We start from the raw sequence: 13041 nt of genomic DNA, 5'->3' as shown, positions 1-13041 counted from the left end.
ATGCAGGATATTTCAGAGACTGCTGGGAATCATTGGGGTACAAGTAAACACATGGGTTGTGTTAGGGTAGCTAAGAAAAAGAACAGGTGCATGTATACTTGTGTGTACACCAATGCTAGGAGTTTAGTAAATAAATTTGATGAATTTGAGGTATTGCTCAAAACATCAAAGGCAGATATTGTGGGGATTTCAGAGACGTGGTGTCACACAGATATAAGAAATGCAGAACTGGAATTTGGGGAGTACAATGTCTACAGAAAGGATAGACAGGATAGGAAGGGAGGAGGGGTTATGCTATTAGTTAAAAAACACATAAAATCCAAGGAAGTGAAGCCAGTCGACATCGCTGGACAGTGCAGTGTCGAGTCAGTTTGGTGTGACATAAGCATTGGGAGATCAAAATTGAGAGTAGGAGTGTGCTATAGGCCTAATGACTCTGATGAGTATAATAAGAAACTGTTCGGAGAAATAGAGTGGGCCAGTAAATCAGAGAGTCTTATAATGGGGGATTTTAATTTCCCAGATATTGACTGGAATTTGGGGGCTGGTCACTCACACAGTAGCAAGGCTTTTGTGGATTTATTGGATGATTGTTTTCTACATCAGCATGTTCGGGAGGCAACTAGAGGGAGTAATACTCTTGATTTGATTATCAGTAGTGATTCTTCATGCATTAAGAATCTGCAGATAAATGAACCACTTGGTGGCAGTGATCACAGTGTGCTGAAGTGGGAGTTACTCAAAGAGGTAACTACCATTAGGGGTAAAGGGAAGGGGTATTGCTTTCGTAAAGGCGACTACAATGGACTGAGACAGTATTTAAATTCTATACAGTGGGATCAACTGATGATATTGCCAACAGCAAATTCAAAATGGGAAGCATTCAAAGAACTTATCGTGGAAGCTACTAGGCTTTACATACCAACTAAGAAATATTGTTCAAGGTTTAGGCCTAAATGGTTGTCAGATGAACTAATGAGGCATATGGCAGAGAAGAAAAATGCATGGGATACATACAAATTAACACGTGACACGGACGCCTATGATAGATACAAGTTGATCTGTAACCAAGTTACAAAGGAGGTTAGGCAGGCGAAGGCAGATTACGAGAGATCCTTGGCAAGGGATGCGAAGAAAAACAGCAAAGAGTTCTTTACTTATGTAAACTCTAGAAGGAAGGGGATGAATCAGATTGGTCCACTTGAGATCGATGGGTCAACTGTTGATGACCCTGCTCGGGTAGCTAACAAACTAAATGAATATTTTGCATCGACATTCACACATGAGGAGTTATTCAGCGAGGGGAATGCCAGAGGTGTATTCAATTCTAGCAGTAAGCTAGAGAATCTTGTAATAACTGAGAGCAAAGTGGAGGAGAAATTGTTGAAGATAAACACAAGAAAGGCACCTGGGGTGGATGGGATCTATCCAGTTATATTAAAGGAGGCAGCAAAGGAGGTAAGCAAACCCTTAGCCATAATTATGAGAGCTTCCTTGGACTCAGGGGAGGTACCCATTGACTGGAGATGTGCAAATGTGACCCCAATTCACAAAGGGGGATCAAAGGCTGACACAAGTAATTATAGACCTGTGAGTTTAACTTCTGTTCCCGGAAAATTAATGGAGGCACTGGTAAAAGAAGCACTGCAGGATCATCTAGACAAGACTTCAGTTATAGCTAGGACACAGCATGGTTTTGTTAAGGGGAAGTCTTGCCTGACCAATTTGATTGGATACTATGATGCAGTCACAAAAGAACTGGATGCAGGGAATAACTTTGATATTATATACTTGGATCTTAGAAAGGCTTTTGATACTGTTGCACATGGAAGACTGCTGCACAAATTGGAGCAGTGTGGCATTGGAGGCAAGTTGCTGCTATGGATAAAGGGGTGGTTGAGGGGGAGAAGACAGAGAGTGGTAATCAATGGACACTGCTCATCGTGGACTAATGTTATTAGTGGAGTCCCTCAGGGTTCAGTATTGGGGCCTTTATTGTTTTCTGTATTTATAAATGATATTGATGATGGTATATCAGGCTTAATGTCCAAGTTTGCAGACGATACGAAGGTTGGCAGGGTTGTCAAGGACACTACTGACACTATGCTGCTGCAACAGGATTTGGAAAGGTTGAGCAGATGGGCTTCGAGGTGGCAAATGAAGTTTAACATTGACAAATGTAAAGTACTACATATGGGAAACAGCAACCCCAGAGCAGCGTATCAACTCTGTGGTACTACACTGACAGTGGTAGAGAATGAAAGGGACCTGGGGGTGGTGGTGCAGGCAGATATGAAGTTCTCTGAGCAGTGCAGACGAGCTGCAAGAGTAGCTCATGGTGTATTGTCAATGATATATAGGAATTTTTCTAGCAGGGATAAGGAGGTGATTATTCCCTTGTATAAGGCAATGGTCAGGCCACACCTAGAGTACTGTATACAGGCCTGGAGGCCTCATTTCAGGAAGGATGTAGAGCTGCTGGAACGAGTACAGAGAAGGGCAACTAGATTGGTGAATGGGACAAAGGGGTTCTCTTACGAAGAAAGGCTTAAGTTTTGCAAATTACAGTGTCTGGAAACTAGGCACCAGCGGGGTGATCTGATAGAGGTGTACAAAGCCTTGAATGGTTTGAGCATGCTCAATGCTGATGGGATTCTTCCTCTAGCTCAGAAAAATCACCTGAGAGGGCATAAATTCAAATTGAGGAAAGACAGATGTAGGATAGATGTGCGGAAATTTGCCTTTAGCCAGCGGGTGGTTGGTGGGTGGAACAGACTTCCATCCCTTGTCGTGGAAGTTGATAGCCTAAATAAGTTTAAGGCTCAGCTGGACAGGTATTTCGAACGAACAGAGGGGTGAAGTGGAAGTGGTTATTTTTATTTATTTATGTTACTTTTTTTTTTTTTTTTTTTTTGGCTGATGCTGCATAAGCTTGCTTTCTTGCATCAAATGCCTCTACTAATGCTAATGCTAATGCTAATTAAATATTAAAATATAATTAACTATTTCCATTAATATCATAACTTATTTATGTAATTAACTTTAATTTTTATGACTTAATTTAAGTGACTATAACTGACTATTTATGTAGTTGTAATTTTTTACGAAGAAGGAATAAAGTGCAGTAAATAGTTTTCTTTATAATTCACACACAAACATGCAGGGCTGCATTTACGTTTTTGGAGGCAAACAGATAAATATTCATTTCAGTTATTTAGCTTCACTTTATATTGGTAAGATAAAGCAAAGCCCTGGCGAGGGCGTTTTTTTAGGGGGGCAGTGATCCAACCAAGAGTGATCCAAAAAAGTTTGAGAAGCACTGTTGTAAGTGGTCTGAAAACATATCAACTTCATAAGAAGCACTTACTGATCAAATCCAAGAGGAGAAAATGCTAACTGCATAACTGGACAATGGAAATCTGTAATCTTCTCTGATAAGTCAAAATTTAACCTCCGTGGATTGGATGGGAACTACTGTTTCTTGAGAGTTTGCCTTGTTCTAAAAAAGCTATTTCCATCCCTGGTTATTACAGAACTAAAGTTTAAATTCTGTGACAAGGAATATTATGGAATCCACAATTTAGAATGCACTGGAGGCATATTTGTTCAGGAATGGAATTACACAAGAAAGACAGCATGGGTTTGTTAAACAGAAATCATTTCTAACTAATCTGACAAGCCATTATGATGAGGTCACTAAAGAAATGGTGTAAAGAATAATTTGACATAGTATATAGGCTTTAGTAAGGATTCTATTAGTCACAGGGATGCCTTTTGTATAAACTGGAACAATGTTCCATTGGTGGGAAGAAATGGTAGGTAAAATACTTATTAAATGGGTGAAGACAAAGGGAATTGATTATACATGCTGTTGTTCTAAGTGGAATAGGGCCACAAGTGAAGGTGGTCAAAGGGGTCTCATTGATATACTATGAGTTCCTTACTATTTCTGATAGTGTTAGAAAATTGTCAGTGTAATGATGATACAAATGTTGTGAGAGGGAGAATTCATTAAATAATTGAAACAAGGTGTTCTCTGTTAAACAAGACTTGAAAAAATGGCATTTACAATATTGGTAAATATAAGGTTCTACATTTGGATAACAGTAAATCTAGTTTACTTTATTACTTGAAAATTACAATGAAAAGCTTGAGGGTAATCATTTTATTACATAAATCATTGACAGGATCTAACCATCAATTTGTAATTCATACATTTAGCATTGGGGTGTTGCATACAAGTATGCAGAACCTATTTCAGGAAGAATATAGATCTACTTGAAAAGTTACAAATAAGGTTTGTTTTGTTTGTTTTGTTATTTGGTTTTTAGGAGCATTAGCAACTAAGGCCATATTGCTCTGGGGATATGCGGTGGTCATTCTCTGACCTTTCCACATCCTCCATATTTGGTGGTCATGGGCTTGAACCACAGTCTAATCAAGAAGCGTGTGCTATGCACTGCTGCTCCTGCCCACCTGGCTACGGAGGCGCTATTGCAAATAAGGGACATAAAGTTAGTTACATTTAATAAAAGAGTATTGAGAGGGGAAAGGAGGACCAGTTTTGTGAGCTGTAAGATTTCAAGGTATGTGTTGAGACACAGTTGGCATATTTAAGGCTTTGAAAGGTCTGAGTAAATTAAATTATGGGAAATATCTTTATTTTTTCAACAGATGGCACAAACTAGAAACCATATAAACTGGGTATAAAAAATTTCTTTTAGCTGATGGGTTATTAACTGTTGAAACAATATGACACTTAATCTTGTAAAAAGAGAAAGTTATATAATTTAGGGAAGATATGACATATAACTGGATTAAACCATGTAACTTTTTTATTTCTTTTTTTTTAAAGGCTGATGCTAAATAAACTTGGCTTCCTTCCTTGTATTGTCTTGCTTCTATTAACAATAATAAAATTAAAGCATTTGGAAAATATTAATCATTGTGCTAAAAGACAGAGATAAAAACTTTATTCTTCTTCATTGTGAAAATTCTTTACCTTTAATTTCCTTTTGGGCAAATATAAATGTCACAAAATGCTTAACCATCTTTCCATTTCATAACTTTTTACTTTGTTTTCCACAACTATTAGCTCTTTCTCCATGATTTCTATACATTAACATGGCACTTTATGCCTGCAGCATGCATCAACATTGACCAAATTGTACAACTTCTACCAGACAACAGTTTAACTAAGCTGAGAATAATAAAAATGTCTGCTTATTCTTATTTCTGTTTTTTTTTTTAAATTTTTACCATTCAAAACTCTATAGCCACCATTTAAAAAAAAAAATCAGACACACATAGCTCTATAAACTGAGTTCATATAATAATTGCTGAATAGTTGTGATGGCCTTGGCAAAGGTTGCCACACTTAACTCCATAAAAAACATATTGTTTGTTATTTGGTTTTTAGGAGCATTAGCAACTAAGACCATATTGCTCCAGGGATATGCGGTGGTCATTCCCCGACCTTTCCGCATCGTCCGTATTTGGTGATCACGGGCTCGAACCCCGGTCTAATCAAGAAGCGTGTGCTACGCATTGCTGCTCCTACCCACCTGGCTACAGAGGCACCCTTAAAAAAACATATGCCAGTATTGTTATAACAAACATAGTAAAATATTTTATTAAAATTTTTACCTCATCTGAAAACCTTACCTCTTTTTTATTTTTCAGGCCTTTCTGAATCTCACCCATTAGGGACTCAGACACAATTAATTTATAAGCTGTTTTGTGGTCTAAAATGAGTTCTGCAAACTTCAAAGTCAACTTCTGTAGCAGATATGAAGCACTGTCGCGCAAAGAAATATCATCATTCTGTAAGTAAACAAAAAATGAATTGAACTGGTAAGATCAAAATGTAAGATTAAAATGCACACTGGAATTTTTAACTTTAGAAATTTTTTGAATTTTTGAGGAACATGATGAGAAATACCTATATCGTTTTTATAGTACTTGTATATTCATCTTTATTCTGACACCCTATCTTTTTTAAGATAATTTTTATGACTAATAAATAAATAAATTTACAGGTAACCCTCTTATACCACAGTGGTTAGGTTCCTATAAAATCTTATGTAGTGCGATACTGTGTTATACAGGACTAAGAACCAGTACAAAAAGGTGAGGGGATTCCAAAAGCTAACAAAAATACACCATTTTTTATAACAATTGGAAACTTAATTTTTATTAAAAATAGTTATAACTGAACAAATGCCTTACAGACTGTGATACATGTCAGTAACGTATGTTGATTTAATTTTCTTCTTCTTCATTGCTGCTAACCACAATCAAACAAGAACGTTTTCTCTGTTTCAGAATATCTTCACTTTCTGAACTTTCTTCTGCAGCATCTAGATTTCATGCATCCTCTGCTTTCTTTAAAAAATCAGTAATCTCAGCTTGTTTGCTTTTGCTTGATAGATCCTTGTAAATTTCATGGTATGGAGCTAAGCATTTTTGAAGCTCCCTCCTGAACTTTTTTGCTCCTTTCAGTCGAAGGATCTGCATTCAAAAAATAAGACCTAATTTCTCGGCTAAATTTATGCCTTCCTGCATGCCTCTTTAGCATAAAATTTGGAACTTCAGAATTTTCATCTGTGCTATTATCCTCTGAATTGATCTGGTTTACCTCTAATGCCAATTCCACCAAATCCGCTTCACCAGCCTCTTTTTCTACAAGTAATTCTTGAATGTCTACAGTAGTCATATCATTGAAACCATCCCCACCCACCTACTTAGCAAGTTCTACTATTGCACCCATTCCATGTTCTGCCAGATCGATCATATTTCCTGAATGAACTGACCCAGGCTATACATTTTTCCAACATGCATTTAATGTTGACAGTTTTACTTCTGAGTGATAAAGTTATGATTGTGATACAGTTCACAACTGAAAAATGTTTCCATGCCCCTCCATCACTTCAATAGGAATCAATTTTTTCCAAAATCCATTGTAACAATTTTCTGATGTAATAAGTTTTAAAGGTAGATATATTGCCTTGATCCAATGGCTGAATTAAAGAAGTTGTATTAGGTGGTAGGAACATTACTTCAACGTTTGGATGGCCTGGTGGGTTATCCAATAATTATAAACTTTGAAATCTAGACTTTTACCCTTTAAATAGTTTTCCACAGCTGGCACAAAACAATTCAGAAACCATTCTTTAAATAAATCAGCAGTTAACCAAGCTTTTTTATTTGCTTTCCAATATACCTGTAATGCATTGTTATTTACATCTTTCATTGCACAAGAATCTATAACCTAGCATAGGTTGTATCACGTAATCTCCTGATGTGTTACTGCACATAAGTAACATTACCCGATCTTTTAATGCCTTAAAACCTGGTGCAGTTTTCTCTTTTTTTGAAATAAACATTCTGTTGGGCATTTTTTTCCACCAAAGACCTGTCTCATCGGAATTGAAAACTTGATGTGGTGTGTATCTGTGCTTTTCAATAATTTTTTCAAATTCTTCTGCATATTTCTTGGCAGCTTCGCTATCGGCTGATGCACTTTCCCCTTGAATTCTTATGTTATGTAATGGTAATGAGAAGCGGTTTTTAAATCACTCAAACCATCTTTTAATGGAAACAAACTCTGGGTTAACAGAAGATTCTTCATTTTCTTTTAAATGGTTATAAATTTTTAGTGCCTTCTGTTTAATTACTAATGGGAATCGTTTTTAATGCTGTTGTCACTCCAAATAATAAGTGCCTATTCCATTTTCTCAATTATTGATGCTCGGAAATGAGCTGTCGTGTTTGCAGAAATAAAAGATCCTGCAGCAACAGTAGTTCTAATTTTCTGTTCATTTTTGCAACATATGATTCCTTTTCTCCCCTTTTAAGACTATCCTAGGGGTATAATTTAGGGCTGGAATTTAATTCACAACAAAGAAATTATTCCAATACAGTTCTTAAGAACAAAGTTTACTCTTTAGAAATACACAGTGCTTTTTTTTGGGACGGTACACAATGGTATGGTGTACCGGCACCTTTGTTAACGGTGACATGTGGCATTTGGATGCAATACATTTCGAAATTTGTAATATTCCGTAAATTTTTTTCGCGCGTTTCCTGCTATTCAAATAAGCTTAAAATTTATTAACTTAATTTGCATTTTCCACTGTCTACTGTTAAGATATTTTCAGTATAAAACTTTATAACCATTTTTAGAATTCTAAATTACTCAGTCGGACCTCTGTTTAATGAACTCCTTTATAGAGATTTTTTTGAATTCCCCTTGGAAATTACATTTAAAATAGTTTTGGTTCAGCGAAGAAAATTTTCATATAACGAACAGATTAGGAGAGACTAAACTTGTACGCAATGTCTGCACTTCTGGCCTTTAGGCAATTTACGCAATTAATGCTGCTGCTCGAATTAAGAGAGCTAAAGAGATTACCATTCTACAACTTAGTGTACTTGTAAAATCTATAAGACCACCCGTCCCACATACCGAGAAGTTGTGCTGGGCAAGGGATATTCCCAATGCAAACAATGGGCTCTAGTCAACCTTCTACTGTAAGCTCCCTGTTCGAGAATTAGGAGAGAGTGGTTTTCTTTTACTCTGACAAATAATCAAATGTTGTTTTGCGGAAGTGCATTATCCACATTTTTCCACAAATTTTCCCTATCTCTGTTTACATGGTCACAGTATCTGAATGACTCCGACATTTTGGACAGTTTAAAAAAAAAAAAAAAAAAAATTTTAAATTTAAGAACTAGTTCAAATAATTAATGACAAGATTGATGACGAGAGAAGGAATATGAGAACAACAAAGGTATTAAACCTTCTAAATGAAATGTTGGCAACTTTTGAAACTCTGTCATGGCCTGCAATGTGAAGAAAATGTTCCTGAAAATAAAAGGTATGTTAAAACAAATGTGGACATATATTTTGTAAAATAATTCTGAAGTGTACTAATATTGTACGCGCATGTATGTATGTATGAAAAAAAAAATTGTATCTTATATGTTATGTAATAATAAATTGTTTTGAAATATTACAAAATTTATTTATTCTCACTCATTTCTGATTTATTAACCATCTTTTACTGTATTTCTGAATACCAAATTACAGTATTTTCATTGTTGAAAAGGTCATATTTCTTCATAACAAAATTGTTGTTTAATGAATTTTTTGCAAGCGAACAATGGAGTTCATTACATAGAGCTCTGACTGTAGATTTATTTTTTAGAGTTTATCCCACTTTCACAGGTATTCTATTCATCTAAGAAGTAACACCCACTTCAGTAAACTCGTGTACATTTTTCTTGAGTCCTCCCCTTTTGGAAATGCCATGTCCTAAGGGCTGATATCTGTTTCCCACTAGTTTTTCTGCGACTTTTGTTACAATATAACAGTTTGTTCAACACCAGAAACTTTGTATTTGTGCATTTTCAATTCAGAGGCAACATGTTTATTTAACTTCCTGTGTGGTACTAAGATTGTGAGTGAATTAGTATTAAAAAAAAATTGTCTTGAACAGTAAAGTAAAAAATGAAAAGAATTACTAGTTTCTTTTCGCCTTCCACAGTGAAGAAATTAAAAACAAGTGAAAACATGAGTGAAGACTTAACTACAGAGACTATGACAAAGACTTTCTGTTCCTGATGGCCAGTCATCCCTTGCTGTCGGCCTCCAACAGCAAAGGGTGACTGGCCAAGTTGCTGGACTCTTGATCAAAAAAAATGACTTCTGTGCAAAGTATACAGGATCTCCCCGACTTACGTAAGGGTTGTTCCGCGACACACTACGCAAGTTGGGGAATTTCCACCATGTTTGTGCAGCACTAGATGCATAGGATGTCCAGGAACATTATCTAATAGAAGCAAAATCGTGAAAGGAATGTCATTGTCTTTACAATATTTTTCAACCTTGGGAATGAAGCAGCATTTAAACCAATCCTCAAAGAGAGATATTGTTATCCATGCTCTCTGTTTCAATCGGAAATGCATGGGTAGGGTGGGTTTATTGATGCCCTTAAATGCACGAGGATTTCCAAAATGGTACACAAGCAGTGGTTTTAATCTGTAATGTCCCGCTGCATTAGCCCTAAACAAGAGCGTGGCCCTATCTTTTGACGCCTTGAAACCTGGCATTGTATTTTCCTCTGGCAATATATGTTCAATTTGGAATTTTTTTCCAATACAGAGCAGTCTCGTCAACGTTAAAAATTTGCTGCTTTGAATAGCTGCCTTCATCAATAATTTTTTCCAACACATCACAAAATTTCTCTGCAGCTGCAGAATCGGCACTGGCAACTTAATTGCATACTTTAACGTTGTGGAAACTCGCGCGATGCTTAAATCTATTAAACCACCCATTGCTTGCCATGAACTTGGGTTGGGGTTCACCGTACTTATCCTTAATATCATTATAAATACTTGTTGCTTTTGCTTGAATGGTCATTAGACTCAGGGGCACTCGCTTCTGAATCTGATTTTCCATCCATATTATTAATAGCTGTTCCATCTTTGATATAGCACCTGAATGCTGTTTTGTGATCACTGTTGATCTTAAATGCGTTGTTCCTTTGACATGTTCTTTTATACGCACACTGTCCTTTAAAATAGTATTCACTATTGAAGCAGCGAGACATAATTCCTTGCAATAGATGACAAACTTTGTCCTGCTTCATACTTCTTAATCATTTTCATCTTCATTTCTATAAATCAAATTTGTTTCGTTTCCTTGCACTACCACCACTTGCACTTTTTGTCAGTCGCTTTCCCTTCATCATTGTAATACGTAAATAGGAATGAAGAGAGAAGTTTCCGAAAATTTGATTTTTATCTGATTGAAGATTTCAGTGAAGGGGAACACATTTCTCCATAATAGCATAAAAACCTACACAATTGCAGTTATCAGTATTATCGCAAATGCAATAAGATCGAGTTTACTACCCATTTATAATTAGATGCAAATTGCTTTTTGGTCGTGACCTCCAGAAACATGCTTTAGAAAAATATCACAAAGGTGTTCAAAATTGATTCTTATAACGGGAACATATGATAGCGATGAAAATATACATTATAAATATGACTTTTAGAGAGATAAATAGCTTAGTTATATAGCAAAAATATCAACTTCCGAGGTCTTGGAATGAATTACTAAAAAAACCAATGTGTTATTCGGTTCACATTACGATATTTTCATGATACCTCCATTTATTCCTACGGGATGGAGAATATGTTTCCACGAATTTTTTAAGTTTGCACCGGCTGGCAAAAACTTACGTAAAGTCAAATATTACGTAAGTCAGGGCTAATTAGCTAAATTATCAAAATAAGAGATTTGGCTGCGCATTATGTAAACAAATTGGAACTGTTGGAGTGGAAAAGAAGACGGGCATGAAGATTTCTAAGGAATGGGCAAATAATAAAGTTACCTATTTTGGCGAAAGCAGACAACAATAGCTATTGTCTTTATGAAAGAAAATTTTCAATCACAAGGAAACAGTGGGACATAAAACTGATTGCAGAAGCTGAGAAAGAGACCCTTCAAAATCTGTTTAAAGAGTTTATCTCACGAAAAATTAATAACAGCAAAAATGTTTCCCACCACATATAAAGTGGCCAAAGAAAATCAGTCTTTGCATAATTTTGAATCAGAGATTGGCCTACAAGAATTAAATGGGATTGACATGGGTCATATTCTTCATTTCACTAATGCTTACATTAACATCTTGAACCACATTAGTGATGAAATGAGAAAAAATATGGCTAATAAAATTATTATGCCGAACAGCAAAATTTCATTGATAATTGACCGTGGTGAGTAAGAAATCCAATTCAATCGTTTACGTTTGAACTTATATATTTGACAGTGGAATGAGATCTCCCGTAAATTTGTTTCTGGACTTGATTGAACTCTAAAGTGTTACTGCAAAATGGATATTTGATCATCTGCTCGATTGTCTTCAGTCATGTGGTATGATGGAAAACTATTTAAAATCTCACTTAGTTTGTGTCACATGTGATGGTACTACCCATCAGCTGTTATGATGGGTAGTAAAAGTGGCATTACAAAAAATAATGAAAGAAAAATTCCCTTCTTTAATAGTGTAGCATTGTGCTAATCACTGATTAGAATGATCAGTTGATGATACTGTGAAATCCGTTGCAGGTATCAACAGATTTAAAGCATTTATTGATAAACTTTATGTCATGTACAACACATCGCCAAAAAAATGCCAGACAATTGAAGTTGTGTGCAAACTCGCTGGATATTGAACTATTAAAAATTGGCAGAATTTTAAGCATACAATGGGTGGCACCGAGTTTCCAGCCTGTTTTGGCTGTTTGGAATAACTATGAGGTGTTAGTTAATCATTTTCAAGAAGCAAAGAATGACTCAACACAGGACTAAAAAGAAAAATGCACATATTACAGGACAAAATTACGACTACAAACTTTATATTAGACTTAGGTTTAATGTGTGATGCTCTTCAAGAATTATCAGATATCAGTTTGGACTTACAGGAGTGCAATATAGGGGATTTGTACAGGCCGAATAAAAAAGTAGAAATTGTTGTACAACTTTTTCATGAAAGACAAACAGTTCCAGGACAGTATTACAGAAATGCCACCAAAGCTGCCGAAAATCTACGATTTCAAGGAGTTTCACTCCATGGAACAGATTACAGAAATTATTCTCCAATCGATCCAGAAGCTTTCTACAGAACTTTGAAACAATCAGTAGAAAGCAGACTGCTTCATGGTAAAAGTGCTGATTTGGCAGTGTCGGCCTGAGCATTTGATAGGAAACATTGGCCCAAAGATATTAACTCTAAAGTGATATTTGGTGAGAATAAAATCAGAAAATTGTCAAATAGGTTTCAATTAAATGAAAGAGATACAATTCGTGGATTTCAGGAATACCTAATTGAAAAGACAGTTTTGGAAGGATTGAAGCACTTGATGAATGCTCTGAGTACAATACTGATTTCATCAAGTGAATGTGAACAAGGATTTTCACAAATGAATCTGATTGTCAGCCCAACCAGAGCTTCACTGATGACAAAAACA

At 35.9% G+C, this 13041-nt stretch overlaps 1 protein-coding gene across 1 annotated transcript in view; it reads right to left on the bottom strand.

Annotated features, from left to right (window-relative positions):
- LOC150084145 (small subunit processome component 20 homolog) overlaps positions 1-13041 on the bottom strand; it is a 343987-nt gene that overhangs the window by 255032 nt on the left and 75914 nt on the right. The window contains exon 9 of the mRNA XM_090376133.1: positions 5665-5823. Coding sequence (XP_090232259.1) covers positions 5665-5823 — 159 coding nt within the window. The remainder of the gene's footprint in view (positions 1-5664; positions 5824-13041) is intronic.

Source organism: Mastigoproctus giganteus, chromosome 6 (assembly GCF_048544385.1).
Source record: "Mastigoproctus giganteus isolate SK-2022 chromosome 6, ASM4854438v1, whole genome shotgun sequence".
NCBI lineage: Eukaryota > Metazoa > Arthropoda > Arachnida > Uropygi > Thelyphonidae > Mastigoproctus > Mastigoproctus giganteus.
This window is presented reverse-complemented; position numbering and strand designations above follow the sequence as displayed.